Source organism: Montipora foliosa, chromosome 7, assembly GCF_036669935.1.
Source record: "Montipora foliosa isolate CH-2021 chromosome 7, ASM3666993v2, whole genome shotgun sequence".
Classification (NCBI taxonomy): Eukaryota; Metazoa; Cnidaria; class Anthozoa; order Scleractinia; family Acroporidae; genus Montipora; species Montipora foliosa.
In genome coordinates, this window is record NC_090875.1 from 33,354,893 (window position 1) to 33,376,340 (window position 21,448).

General features: G+C 41.4%; 1 protein-coding gene across 3 annotated transcripts in view; it reads left to right on the top strand.

The window, feature by feature from the left end:
• LOC138011854 (guanylate-binding protein 6-like) overlaps nt 1-18,897 on the top strand; it is a 62,876-nt gene extending 43,979 nt beyond the window's left edge. For 2 of the 3 annotated variants that reach the window (XM_068859081.1, XM_068859079.1), the window contains 4 exons: nt 8,927-9,181; nt 10,124-10,246; nt 13,972-14,019; nt 14,816-18,897. In XM_068859081.1, coding sequence (XP_068715182.1) covers nt 8,927-9,181; nt 10,124-10,246; nt 13,972-14,019; nt 14,816-15,487 — 1,098 coding nt within the window. In that variant the 3' untranslated portion in view covers nt 15,488-18,897. The remainder of the gene's footprint in view (nt 1-8,926; nt 9,182-10,123; nt 10,247-13,971; nt 14,020-14,815) is intronic. The other variant, XM_068859080.1, reaches the window with a different exon arrangement.
• The last annotated feature ends 2,551 nt before the right edge of the window (nt 18,898-21,448 follow it).

Consider the following 21,448-nt stretch of genomic DNA (forward strand, 5'->3'; position numbering starts at 1 on the left):
CGACGTTTGAAACCATGCACTAAGTTTGATCAGTTCGGCAGGCTGAATTAAGTTGGCACGACTACTTATAGCACGGCAGGCCTAGCCACACGGGAGTAGCGTGTCTCGCAGGCCTTGGCTTCAAACGGCATGCTCTTGCCGTGCCGAACTAACATCATAGCCTACTGCATCAGCTGCCGTTGCTTTCTAGCATATAAAATGGTCTTCAGCAAAGCAAACTTCTTCCTATCTTCTGTGCTACTGAATTAAATCCGACCTTTCAAATCACGGTAGAGCAAGACGTAGTTGGCACGGCAGGCTGGACTAATAGGCCGAATTCGGCCACCAAGGAGATAGCAGGATAGACAACAAACAGTCTTACTCTATTTTTCAAAACACCTGTTTGCTCGGTCCAGCTGGATCAGGTTAGTAAAACCTCTTCGTGTTCAGTTAATTAATTTTTTTGTTAACTTAAACCTGCGCGGTTTTCCATGAAGATCCGAAAATCGAGACACGCTGAACTTAATTCAACAGGCAGTATGCTCTTGAATATTTGCAGACTAATCAAGTGTTTATAAATGGGAAATACTAACCGCTTTATGTTTCTGTGATAAGCAAGTGTCTAAACCTCAATAATCTAGAAATTCCAATTGTAGCTAATCGAAAATAATTCGGGAAACTATGTATTACATGACGCCAGTCAATGTAGCGTGTTTAGTCCGTGTAACTTGGAACTTATATTTTGGGCTTTACTTTAGTTTCATGTAGCTTGCGTGAGAAAACAAAACGCTGTTGTAATAAAGACATGGGTCAACCCTCTTTTTGCATCTTTGCTACAAAGCATGGCCCACAAATGGACAGAAAATCAGACTAGTGTGCTGGTCCTTTGAACACACCGCATTATGCAAATTTAAGAAGAGACTGTCACGAACTTTTGCATTTTACCTGTGTGAACCTCGATTGCCCAGAATTTTTTTTAATATTATTATAGTAGAAGCGACACACTTTTGCACAGTACCTGTTTTTGTTACATGTAGAGATTGTACTAAAAGCAAAACAACCGGAAGCGGAAACGAGTCTTGTGTATGACGTATTCATCCGGGTTATCAGAAAAGAGAGCGCGAGCTGAACGAAGACGAGAGCAAAAAGAAAACGAAATAAACATGTGAAGCATGTGAAGTGTAAAGAAGTTTTACGGTTTATTTGTGGACTCGTGAAACAAGGGTAACATTTTGGCGACCCTGCCAGAACGAACTTCGATTCTCAAGTCCGTGGGACGTTATTTGTCGTCAAGGGAAGCAGAAATGGTCAGAATTGGAGCGAAGGAGATTGTGAGTGGAGCGGTATGAGCACGTGGATTTGCAGTCGAGGAGACAAGCGGCGGCCGAAAACAGTCAGATGCGTACGGTAGGACTTTGCAATATTGGGTTCTGTGACGGGGGAATACATTCGCTAGTTGTCTTGTGTTTGGCGAAGTAGACGAGTTGATTTGTTCTGTCGGCTCACTGTTACCGGAATTACAGCGTTTGCGCTAGGTTACTTGTGTTCAGTTTGGAAATAAGCTTTCGCGGTTAGAATTGATTATGGAACAATTACAACTCCAAGTAGAGTCTCGATTGTTCGAACAAGATGAGAAGGGTTTGGCTGAAATGATAGAACTATTAGGAGTCGACGATGACCTTGCGGGTAGAAGTAAGATGCAGAGAATCAAAATTATTACGAAAACCATCGACAGCAAAATGGCGGGCGATGAAAAGGAAGCACGAGCGTGCCTCGAACAGTTACTTGCTTTTGTGACCGACAGTGTACCGCCCCTCGAAGTGGTAGAGCAAAAACCAGCAGCTTCAGGAGTTAAAACGGAGAAACAATCTTCTGACGGAGGACCTAAACAAGAAAAGGGAGTGGAAGATATATTGAGTCAGTTAGCGAAAACAAAGTCGAGTTCATCTTTGCTACGTCGCGAATTTAAGATTTCTGGTCAGATCGGCGAACCAGGGCAAACAGAGAAACTAACTTTTGTTTCCTTAATGCACCAAATAGACTCAGGGCTAAAACGTGATTACCAAGAAAATGAAATTGTGGATGCAGTGATTCGTGCCATCTCACCACACAGTAGTCTTAGGAGCTATGTTGAGACTCTAAGTGACCTCTCACTAGCTAAGCTACGAAGGATCCTTCGTGTCCATTATAGAGAGAAAACAGCCTCAGAAGTATATCAGCAATTAGCAACCGTATGCCAGCAAAGCAGTGAATCCCCACAACAGTTTCTTCTCCGTGCGCTGGATTTGCGTAACAAGGTGAATTTTGCAAGCCAGGAGTCAGATTGTGAGTTTAATTATGGTGCATCCCTGATTCAGAAAACCTTTGTAAAATCATTTGAAACTGGTCTTCGTGATGACATCCTCGCATCTAACCTAAGACCCACCTTACGCACCTCGGGACTCACCGATGAAGAGCTCATGCGGCAGGTGAACGAATTAGCCTCGCAACAAGCAGAAAGGAGTTCCAAGCTGGCTAGTGAACGCCAAAAGTCTACCAAAGTTCATGCATGTGAGGTAGGCAAAGACGAGGGAGAAGCAAGAGCTAAGAATGCAACTACAGATGGAGGTCAGCAGCTTTTGCTAAAGATCCGTCAGATCAAGTCAGAGATAAATGATCTCAAGGATCAAGTCAACCGTCGAGGGAGCCAAGCAGAAAATTCTAACAGGCGTGGGCCATCCTACAGGGGCCGTGGGAATGGTTACCAGCCAAATCGTACAAGTTGGGGTTGTCAGAATTGCAAGCAGAGGGGAAGAGGAGATGAAAGTAATCATTGCTTTGCTTGTGGTGACTCGGGGCATGTGGCTCGGGAATGTTACCGTAACGAGAACCGGGGTAGTCGACAGGGAAACGGTCGACGACTATTCCGGCGGGACGCGGAATAGTCGACAACAGTAGTAACAAGTCCCTCCGATGTAATGGTTGTCGGAAAGTTCAGTCAGAAAAGGCAAAGTTCTTACAATGTTCAAAGTGCAAGGTCGTAAAGTATTGTAACCGGAATTGTCAGAAGAAACACTGGCAGGAACACAAAGTGTTGTGTAATACAATTGAGTACCTGTCAAACTAAGCAAAACAAGAGAATGCGGATCCCAGTAGTAGCACCTTTGTCAGTCACCTAACACCACAGCAGCATGCCACAGTGGTAGGACTGGTAGGAAAGAGGTTTACTGTTAAGGGGCAGATCAATGGCCAAAAGGTAGATGTACTTTGGGACACTGGGGCCCAGGTGTCCTTAATATCTGACCAGTTAGTAAGAAGGAATTTCCCTGGGATCACCATTGGGAACATATCAGAGTTGTTAAATTCTGAACTGAACCTGACCGCAGCCAATGGTGGTGAGATGCCATACATAGGATGGGTGGAGCTTAACTTTAGACTGTTGTCGTCTAAGGAGGAATTGGCAGTTCCCTTTCTTGTTACAGACCAATCATTAGACACGCCAATAATCGGCTTTAACGTGATTGAGGAGATTGTTAAAACCAGTAGTGAGGATGCCATGCTACATCAAGAAATTAGTTCAAGTTTTACTGAGTTAAATGGCAAAAATGCTTCAGCATTATTGAATTTTATCCAAAGCCGTAATCAAAGTAATCTCTGCTTGATGAAGACCATGAAGCATGATACTATTATACCTCCCAGACAAAGTCAAAGTGTGACTTGCAGAGCAAATACAGGACCTGTTGAGAGAACCACTCCAGTATTGTTTGAACCGGATGAGTCTAACCCATGGCCTAGCGGGTTGGGGAATACAGAGACTTTGTTGACTGTAAGGAAAGGGAAATCAAGTAAAGTAGAAATTGACATTGTTAACAATACCAACCATGATATCAGACTTCCGGGACGAACCTTGCTCGGCCGACTACAACTTTTACAATCAGTTACACCAGTAGAAGTTAGGTTAAAGGACTCTAATGGGAACATGGAAACACCTGATGAAGAGATTACAGACGCAAAAGTTGCTGATCAGACTACAACATGTACTGGAAACGCCGGAGGCCCACCGCTTATACCTCCACATGCTGAAGGACCTTTGAGTACTCCATCACACATAAAGGACATAGACCTAAGTGGTCTCAATGCCCATCAGAAGGAAGTGGCACTTAAATTACTTACCGAGGAAGCAGATTCATTTGCAAGGGATGACAGTGATGTTGGCTGTATTAGAGACCTTGAGTTAAACTTGGTCCTTGAGGATCAAACCCCTGTTCAGAAGAACTATGTGGCAGTGCCAAAACCACTATACCCAGACGTAAAGGCTTATACTGAAGATTTGTTAAATCGTGATTTCATCCGAAAGTCCTCCTCGTCCTACAGTTCACCGGTTGTTTGTGTCAGAAAGAAGGACCAAAGTTTGCGGCTATGAGTGGATTACAGAGCACTGAACAAGAAAACGCGACCAAATCGCCATCCGATTCCGAGGATACAGGAGACTTTAGATAATCTCGGTGGGAACTCTTGGTTTTCAGTACTAGACCAGGGCAAAGCTTACCATCAAGGATTCATGAGCGCTAAAAGTCAGCCTTATACAGCATTTATCACTCCACGGGGTCTATACGAATGGGCGCGGATCCCATTCGGACTCTCCCGAGCCCCAGGGGCTTTCCAGCGATTCATGGAGAACTGTCTAGGAGACTTACGAGATACTGTTTGTATACCCTATCTGGACGATATAATTATATTCAGTGCGTCCTTTGAGGAACATGTTGAACATACACGCAAAGTCCTGCGTCGGCTGCGAGAGCATGGAGTCAAACTCAAACCGCGGAAGTGTAAACTGTTCAAAAAAGAAGTTGTATTTCTTGGACGTGTGGTGTCTGAGGAGGGCTACAAGCTAGACCCCTCCAGTATCAAGCCAGTGCTTTCTCTCAAGGAATCATCTCCAAAGACAGTTAATGAAGTTCGCAAACTAATGGGGTTCTTAAACTACTATCGTCGATATATAAAGAACTTCTCAAAAATTGCAAAACCAATCTATGATTTAATCAAGATAACAGATCACCCTTCTGAAGAGTCCATGAGAGAAAAGCCAAGGCAAGGCAATAGGAACCCTTCACAGTTACCGCCAAGGCACCCAGTTGTCTGGATCACCTCTCACCAATCCGCACTAGAAGCACTTATTGATTGTCTGACGTGTGCTCCAGTCATGGCCTACCCGAACTTTGAGAAACCGTTTGTCCTTCATACAGATGCCTCTAAGGATGGGCTTGGTGCTGTGCTGTACCAACACCAAAATGATGTCCTTCGCGTTGTTGCTTATGGGTCACGCACTTTGACTCCTGCCGAGAAGAATTACCACTTACATTCTGGGAAGTTGGAGTTCCTTGCACTTAAGAGGGCCATCTGTGACCAGTTCAGAGATTACCTTTATTACGCCCAAAGCTTCAAAGTGTACACAGATAATAATCCGCTTACTTATGTCCTGTCCTCGGCAAAACTTAACGCCACAGGCCTCCGCTGGATAGATGACTTGGCTGATTTTAATTTCACAATTCACTACCGACCGGGAAAAGCGAACATTGATGCTGATACATTGTCGCGAATGGCGCTTGATGATATTGCTTATATGGAGTCGTACACAGAGGTTATACCGCATGAAGTCCTCCAGACTGTCGTGTGTTCTGCAAAGCTTCAAGAGGAAGGGACAGTGAATTGGATCTCAGCTCTTTGAGGAGACCCTGCTACACTCGAATCAGATATGTCTGATGGAGGAAAACCTAGTGTACCGCAACTTGACGTAAAACAAGCACAAACTGCGGATCCAGTCATCAATCGAGTAAGAGAGTTGATTCAGTGTGGATTGCGCCCAACGACAGCCGAGAGAAAGAAAGAGCCAAGGGATGTGCAGCTGCTCCTTCATGGATGGAATAGCCTGTCAGTTGACAAGGATGGAATACTACAACGGTGCACAAGAAGTCGTACTCAAATCATCATTCCAAAAAAACTGCGCTCCCTGATTCTCAAGGAGTTGCATGAGAAAATGGGTCATCTTGGAGCGGATCGCACTTAACACCTAGTTAGAGAGCGCTTCTATTGGCCCCACATGCAGAGCGACATTGAGCACTATATTAGGCATGTCTGTCAATGTGTTAAACGTAAACCTCCGACTCTCAAGATCAGGGCTCCATTACAACCCATCACCACTACTGCACCGTTCGAACTGATTGCTATCGACTTTCTCCATCTGGAGAAGAGCAGTGGAGGGTACGAATATATTCTTGTTGTGATGGACCACTTTACTTGCTATGCGCAAGCTAATGCAACAAAAAACAAGTCAGCCAGAACAGTCGCTCAGAAGCTTTACAATGATTTCGTCCTCCGATTCGGCTTTCCTTTTAAAGATTCACCATGACCAGGGAGGAGAGTTCGAAAATCGCCTTCACCGAGAGCTAGAGAAGTTGCGCGGCGTGGGACACTCCGCACCACCCCTTATCATCCACAAGGGACAAGTTGAACGATTCAACCGCACTTTGTTAAATATGCTCCGCACCCTACCAGAGACATAGAAATCACGGTGGGCAGATCACCTTAATCAGGTCGTACACGCATATAATTGCACGAAGAACGAGGCTACTGGTGTCTCTCCTTTTTATCTGCTATTTGGCCGCCACCCTCGTCTGCCAATCGACCTGATCTTTGGCATTGACAGGACAGGTAACCAAGGCAGCCATACTCAATATGCAGCGCAGTGGCAGAAGGCGATGTCAGAGGCCTATGAACTGGCAATCAAACAGGCAAATGAAGGGAGCGACAGAGCCAAACAACGCTATGATCATCATGTCCGAAGTTCAGTGTTGCAACCCGGAGATAGAGTGCTTGTGCGGAATTTAAGCGAACGGGGCGGCCCAGGAAAACTTCGCTCGCACTGGGAAGACCGAATTCATGTGGTGATTAGTCGTAAAGGTGAGGACAGTTCAGTTTATGAGGTCAAACCTGAGACAGGTCCTGGTAGAGCACGAATTCTACACAGAAACCTGTTGCTGCCCTGCAACCATCTACCAGTAGATGTTGCGAGTAAGACCCCTCACAGACAGGAGCCTCGGAAAGAAATTAGGAGAGAGACAAATCAGGCACCTACAACACTTGTGGAAGAGTCGTCAGACGATGAAAGCGAGCATTACGAGTTGAATTTCGAACCTGAACGGCCACCAGAGCTACAAACTGACCATTCTGCGGAGGCAGTCTCTGAGGATATTGCCTGAGAATCAGCGACCGTCTCAGACAAAGGAGAGGGAGAAGATGGTTGCACGGCAGATGAAGAGCACCCCCCTGTGGAGGAGACAGCACCCCTCCCTGAAGCGAGTGAGAATGAGGCAGGACCATCAACCCCAGGTAACACTAGTCAGGAAGGCGCCTCTATAGCGGAGTCGAGACCTCAGCGTGACAGACGTCCCCCAGCGGTCTTGACTTATGACACTCTTGGAAACCCAGTGTACCAGGCTAGAGCTGTTGTGCAGTCACTTACCAATGACAGTGTACCGTTACCATCTACTCCATTTGCCCAAGGTCCTCCTCTTGCGTGGCAAAAAAGTTTACCAGCTACCTGGCAGCCCGTACCACCAATGACCATGCAGCCGTTTCCCTAATTTCATTATCCAATGATCTTTGGCAACCAGGGGATGGCTCTAGCAAACTTTAGTTACCCAGTGAACGTTGGTTGCCATGGACTATATCCAGTGACCTATGGACACATGCATATGCCAAGCCCCACATTCTAAGACTGCTGTTCGACAAGAAAACCTTAGTTCCGTTTTGTTGAAAAAAAAAAAAAAAAAAAAGGGGACAAAAAAAGTAACACTTAGATTTCTTTTTCTTGCTCAAGACACTGTCAGAAAGAAGTAGAACTTTTAAGGAGGGTGAGCCCTCAGGATAGAAAATATTACCAGAACACTGAATGGCTGCAGCCTTTATGGATTACTGGTACCAATGTAACTGTGTAGTAGATGAAATGAGTCTAAGAAGAAAGGATCCTTTAAGTCAGTTTTATTGTACGGAAAACGTGAACTGTTTTGTAGGAGAATTATCTCTCTAGTTTACTGTCGTGATTTTTCTTTCACATTTTCATTAAGTGTCGGGGACGACACTTTTCCTCGGAGGGGATGTATGTTACATGTAGAGATTGTACTAAAAGCAAAACAACCGGAAGCGGAAACGAGTCTTGTGTATGACGTATTCATCCGGGTTATCGGAAAAGAGAGCGCAAGCTGAACGAAGACGAGAGCAAAAAGAAAACGAAATAAACATGTGAAGCATGTGAAGTGTAAAGAAGTTTTACGGTTTATTTGTGGACTCATGAAACAAGGGTAACATTTTGCCTCCATATCGGACATACCAAGATGCGTTTTCATCCCGTAAAACTACCCAAAATTTGCCGTTTTCATAAGGGCTTGAAAACGCAATTCTTCGACAGTTGACAGAACCCTTCAAAATGCTTAAAAAATTGAAAACTTCCTATTGTTAGATAGAAGAAAGGTAAAGCTTTCATGCTAAGTTTATCCCGTGTTCCAGTGTTATAAACTGATTGAATGCGAATACCGAGAACTTTGTCAATTTCCCAGATATTTTATGCATATTTAATGAGGCAAAAAGCAGTGATTTTGTTTTTTGCGAATTTCTCGAAGACTTTAATTTCTTAGAAAATCGGAAAAATATTTTTGAAAGTAGTTCCCTAAGAGCGTTCTTCAGGCAAAGTTTCAGGGTTTTCGTTTTTTCGAACCTGGCCAGCCATTCTCGATATTTGCAGTCAGTGACTCTTAAGCAATAACAATTCTCTTCGCAAATTTGCACAGGCTATTAAACGGTTGTTAGTCATGGTCTGTCAGGAAATGAGTTTACCTTGATATAAATTAAATGTGATGTTTTGCGCAATTATGTTTTACTCAACGTTCTGTTCTGTCTTCAACTTTACTAGGAATCTGTGTTAAGCAAGTTAAAGTCTTGGCTGACAGATAATGAAACAAAAACAAGGCAATATTGTAAGGATCTCCTTGGACAGCTAAAAAGAAACCATTTGGACCCAGTCCTACAGAAACTGCAAGGCAAAGAAGCAGCTAGAGTATCTTTTGATGACGTCATTATCGGGTACACCCGAATTAAAGATGATTACTACAAGTCTGCAAAAGGCGCCAAAGATGTCATTGCTGCAGTGTTCTTTGAGTTTCATCCTGTAAGGAATCCTTATTTCATGCATTTTTATTTCCCTTCAAAAAACTCTCGGTCTGAATAGAACAGGCTTGGAACGGTTTCAACTGAGTGTCGCAAAACTAAAACCAAAGTCATCACTCTGGCCAATCACAAAAGACACAGACAATACAGAGAACCAATCAAAATTCGAAGAAAATATGTACGTGTATTCGACGCGAACTGTGAGAAAATGTGTGCGAACAAGTACTAGTCATGTTTGATTTTGGGTGCAAACTTGATAAAGGGGATTGGTTATGAAGTCCGACAAAGCTCTTATGTTGTATGTTTTTGTTCGTTTTTTTTTTTGTTTTTTGTTGTTTTTTTTTTTGCCTTAACCGTGCACAAAACACAATATTTGTTTACTTCTGACTGAGGAACTAGCCAATAGGAAAGTTTTGGTTACGTAATTTATATTCATGCATAGTAAATTGGTGCAAAACAAAATATTGTGCATGGTCGCGGGCGTTGCAACATAAATCTTGGCATCTTGGTTTGCCTCTTTGATGTTTGCTGGGCTTCATAACCATCGCCCTCTATTCAGTACGGTTCCACCCTCATGTTAGATGGGAAAGTGGAGCGCGTTTTTAAAACCAATCGCACGTCGTAAAAAAATGTAAAACAAATATTTTGCAAAGAAGTTGACGAGTTACTTTAGGCAGTCAAGTGAAACTTCTCTATTACACATGTTACGGTAACAGCATACGTTCGTGCGTGTATACATGCAGATATTTTCCAGATTTATATGATCTGATGATAATCTACTATAAATTGTCTTTGAGGCTATTTCTAACAGCTATATGCACAGCCAAAACCCAAATTTTAAGACCAGGCTAAGAACATGCCGAGACTGTCGAATCTCGGGCGCAGCATTCATTTTTTTTCGGTCATAAAAACCTGAATGAAGAATAATCATTATCCGTTTCAGGAATTGATGAAGGAGAAGGAACAATACCTAGGGCTGCTCAAACAATTGAAAGACTTTGACGACGAGCGAGGCAGAAATTTGGCAGCCCAGGCGTATCTAGACCAAGAAAGAAAAAGACTGGAAGTAAGTGCAAGGATGTATCAAAGTTTATGACACTATCAACAACACAAGTACATACCTTGTACAGTATGCACTGTGGTAAGCTGTAAAAGTTTTTAGAGACATATTCGAGCATGAAACATAATAATAATAATAATAATAATAATAATAATGACGATGACGATGACGATGACGATGACGATAACGATAATAGTAACAGTAATGATAACGGTAACGGTGACGGTGGCGTTGACGGTGACTGTTTTTATCAACTTCGACATTTAGTTACAATAAGAAGATTTCTATCTCATCAGCACTTTGAAATACTTATACATGCGTTTGTGACTTCTAGGCTTGATTATTGTAATTCGCTACTACCCGGACTGCCACAAAACCTCCTTCAAAACTTCAATATATACAAAACGCTGCTGCCCGTTTACTATCACACACTAAGAAGACTGAACATATTACTCCGATACTTAAAGAACTCCACTGGTTGCCTGTTGCTGTCAGAATTGAATTTAAGATCCTGGTACCAGTTTTTAAGGCGTACCACGGCATTGCGCCACTCTATATATCTGACATGATCACTAAACACGAACCGACCAGGTCTTTACTCTCTTCCTCCAAAAGACTCCTTGTTGTCCCGCGGTACAACCTTAAGACATATGGAAGAAGAGCTTTCTCTGTGAATGGTCCTATATTATGGAACAGCCTACTTGACAATATTAGAGAAACTGAATCTCTAAGTACCTTTAAGAAGCAGATCAAAACATTTCTTTTTAAACGTTCTTTTTAAGAAGCATTTTTTTTAATATATTTATCTTGATTAGCCATTCATATTACAGTCTTTCGTATATTTTAGGTATTACTATTATCTATTATTTTTATGTATTATTATCATAAATTTTTCACGTATTATTATTGTAAAGTGTTATTGGTTTCTTAGTAGAAATAACGCTATATAAATAAAGATTATTATTATTATTATTATTATTATTATTATTATTATTATTATTATTACAAGTGAAACCGGAAATAACAATATATAATTATATATCTCATAAAAAGGTAGATATAAGGCAAAGAAACAAAATGATGGTCGAAAAGGGTAACTTTTAATGCCATATATTACGCTCTTGTTCGGACAGTTCTTTTTAGTTCACGATAAACCAAAAATTAAATGTTTTGCATTTTTTTTTTTTCGGTCAAAATTACGAAGGAAGACATTGCCCGCTATATTTGTCATCGAATCGTAGATTCTCCACACCTCGCGATTCACACGTCATTTTGTTTAACCAATCACAGAAAGTGAATCGGCCTTCTGAAACGAAGCGACGGTTTGCTTGCGACAGCGCTGTAGCTGTGGTGAAAGTGGTATTTGCGGTCAATTTTAACAAAGTAATGGGAAATTTCTAGTCCGAAGCTTAACTACATTCAAAACGGAGAAATGATTTTGAAATTTGGTTCATCCTGTCTCATATAACCTTAGACCAAGTCAGTGGATTAACGAGCACATGAACACTGTGCGATACCTCGTTCGACTCTCTCGTTCCGCCACTTCGACTTGGTCACCTGAAGATGTGTTAGACTGTGAAAGATTTGTGTGGTGAAAGAGCTGTGGTGAAAAGCTGAAATGGTCGCCAAAATGGGAGATTTGCCGTCAAATTCAACTAAGTAATGGAAAATTTCTAGTCCGAAGCATAAAACTTTAGATCAAGTCAGTGGACTAACAACGTCCACGTCAACGCTGTGCGATACCTCGTTCGACTCGACTCGACTCGACTCTCCTTCCGCCACCTCGACTAGGTCACCTGAAGATGTGTTAGACTGTGAAAATATTTTTAACTGGCCACTCTGGGAAGAATTATATCAAGGCTTGATGGACGGCTTTTTGGATGTATCTAAAGCGTTGTGAAAGGGATTGTATTCGCGCCGCGACTGCATTCGACAACACATAAATTTTCCCGCCGTGCTTTGAGCATAACTAAAGACGAAGGATGTGCGATTTACGCAGTGGCCCGATGTAGCCTTTTCGACGATTGGAGAAGGTATTTACCGTTGACCTTTTATTTAGTCGTTTTCTTCAAAAAACTTACGGTCAACCGATAAGCCAGATAAGCGTTGTCTTTGTTTATGTGCCCAACTTTTGTATGGCTCGGCAAGAAGTTAAGCCTACTCTCAAATTTGGTTTTCAAGTTTATCATCAGTTTGTTTGTGAAGAAGGTTTTCAGGATTTCTGTGTTGGACCCATTCTTATTGCAAATTACATTTTAATTTCCCCTCAATTTAAAAAATAGATTCAAATGAAATTTACCGTAAGCTTAAGCTTATAATTTAAACATTGCTGTAAAAAGGTTTTTCCTCAGACTACCATTGTAAATAGGTGCCACAAATCAGAAGCGTAACACTTTGTAAAACTGCCAAATCTATTAAAACAATTATTTGCTAATCTTTCTTAATTTTTTTCGACTGGTTCTTGGTCGGTTTTGACATAAACTTAAGTACTTGACGTCTTTGAAGTTTTATAATTTCAAGAATTAAACAACACCTTTTGGGTGGGAAGTGCATTTAAGTGTGCCACAAATGCGCTTTTTTTTTGTTTTGTTTTTTAACAAACAGCAACAACTATCTGTATCAACTTACCTTCTCAACTATACATTGTCCCTGAGCAGACAGCAGTCATAAAAAGAATAATAATAATAATAATAATTTAAAAAGTCGTCAAAAGTTCCGTTTAAAGAAAATGCAAGTCCAGTCCGTTGTCCAGTCCTTGGATTTTTTTTTTCTAGCTAACCTTTTGTGGCGCGGCGTCGCAGTGAACAAAAAGCGCGCGAAAGTATAGCCTCGTTTTCGTTCTTTCCTCCAGGCCCTCTCCTCTGAAAAAAATCTTAAACATCGATCCTCGCCAAAAGAAATTAAAATTAGAAGAAACTGACAACGCCATCATAAAGAGCATACTCTCAATCCTTTGGCAAAATTTTCTTTTATTCCTACCTCAAATGGTCGTGGAGCAAGAAGCTGACAAACTTTTCAGTTAGATTTTCTACTGCCGCACTTTTTTAGGAAAAAGTAATCATGGCCATTTTTTAAAGCACTATTTATTAAACTACAACTTCGCTTAAAAATATTCTTGGAGAAAGGTTCTAGTCAACTTTTAGAGCGAATATTAAACTTCGGTCCGTTCTGGTCACGTGACCGATGACGTCACAGGATTAAAAATGACAAAAATGTATATTTCATAAAAATATCTACCAATATCCAAATTTTTGTTTCCTCGCGTTTAATGCAACGCGAGATAGTACTTGTACCCAGACTCCCACTTTTTGAAAATTGTATATAGCACCCTTAATATTTATATTTTGTTCGGTACCCGGGCAGTCCGAAATGGCGCACACCATTGTGCTTCAAACCACGTTGACTGCTTTTTCAATAGCAAAATAATTTCGTCACAGTAAGCAAAAACGCACTTGTGAGCAAAGTCACGTGACCAATGACGTCATCGCCCTTAGTCTTGTACAATAATTAGTTTATGATAAGACATATCTAGACAACGTGGGGGTCTTGCTGCCCTCAAACTGACCAAGTTATTTGGGATTTACGATTTTCCAGCTGCAAAGGATTCTGGGAAGGTTCTTATTATAATTATATATTGTTATTTAATTATTATATTTTAGTTACACGAGCTATCAGAATTTAAAAGCTGTAATCATATTAACAATAAGCCTATATTATTATCCAACCAACAGGAACAACAATCACGCTTGCAAGAGGAAAGTCGGGAAAGGAAGAAAGAGGTACATTCAATTAAATTTGATATCACGTGTTTATTTTGCAAGGCAAGGGAGCTGGCCACGTACGTTGTGGAGAGTGACAGACTAATAGGCCTTCTGCATGACCCGGTCACAAGGTACAAAAGCACCATACTGGACCGCAAGTTACGCAGTGGGACTTCTAAAACAAAGCAACGTCATGTAGCACCAGTCTGGCTACTTTGACGTTCCTTTGTTTTGGGTGCCCCATTGTGTAACCTACCTACCAGCATGGCCGATTTTTGTACCATATGACCAGTTTGTGCAAAAAGCCTATTGATACTTTTTTTAAATATTTTTTTCGATCGATCGCGAACTGCTTTTTATTTACATATACCATGATAGCACGGTGTCACATCAAACGGCAAGTCTACTTCCGAGATCATTAACATTATCACTGATTCGATGTATTTTCTTTCGTTCCTTTCATTGACTGAGCTGAGAGCCCACCACGTGACTTGCAAATAACTGCCGACAAATATTGATCTGCCCATGCGTAGAATCCTCTAAGTGTGTTTTCCTGCAAATAATATCCTGCTCATGTGCAATCGAAACCACGCTTTCGGGTGTAAAATGGAAGATCGTTTCCCTGAGGTGAACTCGGTTATCGCAAAATATCGTTATTTGTCATGATCAGGGTCTCCAGATCAATTATTTGCTCTGCTCGCCACTGACAAATCGCGATATTTTGCTCGACCTCGCCCAACAATAGTTACATATTTGGAAGGAGAAAGAGTAAATCAAGTAAGCACGAAGTCATTTTCACGCTTTAAATTTCCAGATGGAAATGTTGCTCAAAAATCTAGAGGAGGAACGGAAACGATTTAGTGAGCAAATGGAAAGCGAGCGGAAGGCACAGCAAGGTCAAATGGATAACATGATCGCAACAAGCATGAAGCGGGCCCAAGAGGAACGGCAAGCCTTCATAAGGGAAAATCAAGCTTTGAAGGAGCGCTTCATGGCATTGCAAGAACACAACGAAAACAACATAAGAATGATAAAGAAACTATCAGAGATGGCCTCTAAGAAAGAACAAGAGGAAAAGGTTCTTCGTCAACAGTTGGAGGTCAACGCCAAAGACGACAGCGAAGCCTTAATAAAGGAGCTGAATGAGAAACACGATGCAGAAATGAAGGCACTCCGTGATGACATGAATGCAAAGCTGGATGAAGTGATAAAACAAGCCTCATCAAGAGCCCCAACGGCATGGACAACAGAAGGATTGATAGGGCAACGAGCCAAGAAAGCCGACGACTTACATGACAAGATCAAACTAACTCGCAAAGAGCAGGAGGATGTCGAAAAACCTGGATTCTGGACACAAGCACTTCAGTTTGTGGGAAGGCTTGTTGTACCAGCCGTTGGTGCAGTTCTTTCTGCTGTAGAACCTATTGCTGGACCACTTGTAGAAGGTGTAAGTTGTATTGCCGGCACTTTTTGCAACGTGATGTAGTGATGACTGGTTCAAGTTGTAATTAGTCGATAGAATTTGAATTATTTGTTCAGCCCCTTTAGCCTTTGTGCTACAACACTCCCCAGGGTAAATCAAGATGATTATTATCATTACTGTTATTTTAATCAGTAGCATATCACCTATAGGATGGGTGATATGCGTCTGTTTTAATATTTTTACTTTTTTGCGAGATAACTGGACTCTTTTACTACATCAGTTGTGTTCAGTGCTTGATGAATATCTTTTTGTGTGGAATGCGCGTTCCATCCATAATCACTGCATGTCATGAGCACAGAAACTCCCTAGAAAAAGTGGGAGCACTACTTTTCACTTAAGCTCTCGAAAATTCTTCGTTTGTTCTTGTCCAGGCGTAGGACTCCATGACATTAATGGAGAATCAATGAGAAATCCATGATAGGTAAAGGTTGATTCAGTCATTGATTAGTACCGATAGTCAATTACTAAGACATACATATGACATTTTTTCTCTCCATTCCAAGATGATGAATGCAACTACCATGAATCGCTTCTCGTAGAGAGGATGGGTCCTTCTTTCTGTCATCGATTAGTCGATGACGTCATTGATTAGTCGTCGATATAATCTCTTCGCTAAAGTACTCAAATTGCGTATAACGACATTAAAATAATTGATGAAACAACTTTTTCAAAGTGACTTCAATACTGACGCAAACTTTGGTGACTATATTGAGTATATTCTCTAGGTCAGCATTAGGCGCCACCCAACAGAATCTTCTTTCAGGTAGTTGGGAAGTTGCTATTTATTGCTACATATTTCTAAATAATCACCAAACTCAAACGTTAGTCGGCATCTAGCCGTGAAATAACATACTCTCGTAAGTTGTTTAGATCGTCAAGTTAATATAAAAGCTGTGAAAGTATAAGCCTACTAATTTTAAAATTAAACTTCAGTCCAACTGGGAACTGGCCACCTGGTGAGCTCGTAATATATCCGTAGAAGGTGAAGAATGCAAGTGAATATGTGCAATTTCATATATTTGAACTGCGGAGAATGGTACGGAGATATGATTGCATATATTGCATATATTGCATGTATTCATACTTTAAACTGTAAATCATTTATCGAGCAGTAGAGTTTCACTGGCATTCTTATCTCCTTTACAAATCATCCGTGAACTTAAGACTTCTTCAAATCATTGTATTAATATTCAATTAACAAAATTTATCTCATCTTGCTTTGATCTCCGCAATATTCAACTTTCAAACCAAACCAATGCAACTTGATTGCTATATTATAACATTATTACATGATCATGATAACCGTTAACATTTTAGCTTTAGTTTTAGTTTACAAAAGCTTTTGCAACACTGTATGTATTTATGGTCATGCAAATAAAGCTGATTGTTGTTGTTGTTGTTAAGAAACCGACAAGCCTGTTCGCGCGGGGTAGCCCGCTTGAAGCGCCCCGTTTTGTCAGAATCTTTTTATGGTCGCTTTTTGTTCTTCTTTTTCCAAGCCGATATCGGTGACTATACAGATCGTTCTTCGTGTGAAAATCTTCTCATTGTAGATTGTTTCTCCGGTGTGATATTATTAGGACCATTTATTTGAGGAAAGTAATTAAGCCGCCAATTACACAAGCCGCGGCTTAAATAAGACGCGAACTTACCGTGTAAATGGTACCTTTTAACCAGTTCACGTCTTACATAAGCCGCGGATGGCATAAGCCGCGGTGGACTAGGCTTGTCGGAATGCAGGAGTGATAGGGGTAGGCAGGTTAAGTCTGCATACGAGCTAGGTGGCTCATCAGGTCGGAGCTTATCCCGGTTTCTGTAGCATGAAGCGACTAGGAGTATGTTCTACTCCCCCCTGGACGGGATGCTAGTCCATCACAGGGTTACCCCCAGCGATAAGTTCACCGGTACCCATTTATACACCTGGGTGGAGAGAGGCACTGAGAGTAAAGTTTGTTGCCCAAGAACACAACACAATGTTCTCGGCCATGGCTCGAACTAGGACCGCCCGCTTTGGAATCGGGCGCACTACCATGAGGCCACCGCGCATGATCACCAGCACTTCACGCAGCAAAGCGTCTTGCACGTGTGGCTTGTAATAAATTGAAATGTTACCAAGAAATTATGGTTCAGCATTGTATTCTATTGCACAACGCTCTCTTTTCACGCTCAGCCTAATAAGGTATGGGTAGAAAGTTGATCCAGCGTTTAGGAGGCGATGCCCGTGTGCTCGGACACGAATTTTCCCGCCAGGGGGTGGGTGTGGAGGGCCGTTCCCTCTTTCCTCCTTCGCGCGGAAAACTGAGAGACTGAACGAGAAAACAACGGATCCTGTATTTATTGTTATCCTGGGGTGTGAAAAACACGTGCAACTCCTGATATGTGCAGTTCTGTGTGATATCACGCTTCGCGCTTTATTGTCGAGCCTTGTGAACAGTCATATTTAATACCTATGGCAAGCCGTTACTGCCAAAAGCCATTCGAGTTTTTTTTAACTGGCTCTTAGCATTAACGAGATGCAAATCTCAAATCTTGAGTTTGGAAAATGTATGGGTGAATTTAATAAAGTAATAGTTGAGTTTTTTGGGGAAGCTTCAGTTCTCGCTAGCGAGTTTTTTTATTTCTCGCTAGCGAGTTTTCAATTTCTCGATAGCGAGTTTTCAATTTCTCGATAGCGAGTTTTCAATTTCTCGCTAGAGAGTTTTTATTTTCTCGCTAGCAAGTTTTCATATAGACGGTGTCCCAATAACCCAAAGTAATCAAAGCAAATCTCTCGTGCTTATTATTAATGAAAATCTCTCATGGAAGGCCCACGTTCATGAAACCTTTAAAAAAGTATCCTCTGGTATAGGTGCTCTTAAGAGGGTCAGGCCATTTGTTTCAATGCACACTGCAATTAAAATATACAAAGGTCTTATCGAGCCACACTTTGATTATTGCAGTGCTGTATGGGATGGCCTTATCCAACAGCTTAGTGAGAAACTTCAAAAACTTCAAAATCGTGCTATCAGAGTTATCACTAAATCTAGCTATGATACTAGTTCCAGACTTCTTCTCAACTCCCTTGGTTGAGACAATTTATCGTCTAGAAGGGCTAAACAAAAAGCTAATTTAATGTACAAGTGCATTAATAATCTCGCCCCAGCTTATCTCTGTAATCTGTTTGTCCCAAGAATACCGAACTACGATTTTCGAAACGCGGAAAAAAAGTTATTACTCCCAAAACCAAGAACTGATTTACCTGAAGCAGAGCTTCAGTTACAGTGGCGCTATTCTATGGAACAATCTACGTACATCTAATTCCTTAGCTCTCTTTAAGAGAAGTTATAACAAATGGTTTTCTGATCAGCACTCCCACACAGCAAAGATGTAAAACAGTTTTTGAGAATTTTTAATTAATTTTCTGTGTAGACTGATGTTTTTTAACCGTGTTTAAATAAAGGTATCATTCATTCATTTTCAATTTCTTGCTAGCGAGTTTTCAATTTCTCGCTAGAGAGTTTTTATTTTCTCGCTAGCGAGTTTTCAATTTCTCGCTAGCGAGTTTTTAATCTCTCGTTAGCGAGTTTTTAATTTCTCGCTCTCGAGTTTTTAGTCTCTCGGTAGCGAGTTTTCAATTTCTTGCTAGCGAGTTTGAACCGGTGGGGGCGCAGGGAACTGTGGGACATTTTCTCGCCATTTTATGACCCTCAAGGTGTCAGTTTCTCGATCGAAGCGAAAGTGAAGCAACATACTGTAAGCTAAAAATTATGAATCCCGTCGCAAGACAAATCCTTGATAACATCGTTAGATTGGGTACAGAGCTGGAAAACAACCAGCCAAATCCATCTCAGACGAACACTGGAATCATGAGCAACAACGAACGAACAGTTTCTGTCGAAGGTGAAGTGTCGCGAATTTTCAGGCAAAGCTCAGCACAGCCCTCTCTCGGTACTAGCTTTAATAGTACTGTTAGCAATGTCATCATTACCAGTACTTCCACAGCTGCTCAGCAAGTACCAAGCAACAGCACAAATTCTACGTTGACTCCGCGCTTCAGGCTATCGTATGAGTTCAATAATTCAAGGGCTTAAAACACTCGCAAGAAAACAAAAAGTAAAGCACTGAATGGTCCGTTTATTAAGGACGTAATTTTACTTGGAGGGCCAGACCACGAGAGTGTTCCCCGTCAAGGAGCACGGTTATGGCTTATGGAAAATGGCCATGTTGTGGCAGCTGCCCCTTTTCGAAAGGAGTGGGGTGAGAAAGCTTTATACGATTTTTTGAAGTCGTTATCCCCTTCCAAGCTGGGAGCATTTGACGACGTTGAGGTGGTGATGTCGGTGCATTGTCGTTTAATGGCTCCTATCCTAGCTCCGGGCCAGGCTTTGTCCGGCTTTCTGATCCAAAAGATCTTCAAAGAAAAGCCTGTTTACGTTCGACCAGTGCGAGAGATTCTTCCTATGGAACCATCGTTCAAGAAAGAAAAGCATGACTGCAGGAAAACTAATTTCAATTCAATGAGAAAAACTACGTGCAAACACACGGAACCGCCATGGGCACTAAAATGGCGGTCGCCTTTGCCAACATATTGATGGCAAAAATAGAAACGGAAATACTAAGTAGAAGCAAACACAAACCGCTCGTTTGGAATCGCTATATTGACGACATAATTTCCCTGTGGAACACAAACAGGGAGAACATACAAATGTTCATTGAACTAGCAAACAATCACCATCAAACAATAAAGTTCTCGGCTGAAATATCGAAAACAGAAACGACGTTAGTTAACAAAGGTGAAAGGTTCAAATCCGAAAGCTGACATCAAAAATCACTTCAAAACAACAGAAGCATACATATTTCTCTACATGTCACCCAACAGCTACAAAGAGAGGTTTTGTTAAAGGGGAAGCACTCAGGCCTCTACGCACAAACTGTTCTAAAGCTTTATTTGAAGAGAAAATAAACAATTTTAAAGAACGCCTGATCGAGAGAGGATACCCAAAGAACTTTGTGGAAAATGTCCTCTCCGAAATAAGATATGAGGAAAGAAAACAATCCCTCACTAAAAAACAAAAAGAACCTAAACGGATCTTGCCTTTCGTTGCACAATTCCACCCAGCAGTGCCCAATTTAAGACAAATACTCATGAGTAAGTGGCATTTGATACAGGGACAACCACTACTAAGAGGAATCTTTGAGCCACCCATAATTTCATACAGAAGGGGGCGTTCACTCTAAGATGAACTCGTAAGAGCAAAGCTCTAAACAAAACACACGTACAATGGAGTCGTGCAGGCCTGTCACCCTATTTATTCACAGGACTAATCAATCGCCATCTAAGTGAAGGCCTGGGAGAGAGGCCTGACTTAGCCAGAAAATTGAAAAACTCGCTAGCGAGAAATTAAAAGCTCGCTAGCGAGAACTGAAGCTTCCCAAAAAATACTCAACTATTACTTTATTAAATTCACCCATATATTTTCCAAACTCCACATTTGAGATTTGCAGCAAGCAAGAAAACAAAAAGTAAAGCACTGAATGTTCCGTTCATTAAGGACGTAATTTCAGTTGGACCAAGATTTAAAACTCGAATGGCTTTAGGCAGTAACGGTTTGCCATAGAAAACTTTCAACAGAGAGAATCTCGATTCAAATCTGGAAACAAAAACATTGAGAAAAATGTCGTGCTTATCATGTCACGAGTGTGGGTCAAAAGGGAGTGTTTTTGTCTAAAACATTGTTTCAAAAATTTGCTTGACGTGTCACGGTTCCCTGCGTACAAAGCAGTGCAAATCTTTTCAGTTTATATTTGTATTGTGAGCAGACCATTTCTACCCTGGCTAAAGTCTTTATTTAAGATGACGTACGACACAAAAAATGAAAACAGGCTTTTCAGTTTCTGCATGAAAAGGGATAAATCCTAGCACGAGCTCTCTCGTCCAATTGCCCAAATTCTTAGAACCTGGGGTTTCCTCATAAATACGTTTCG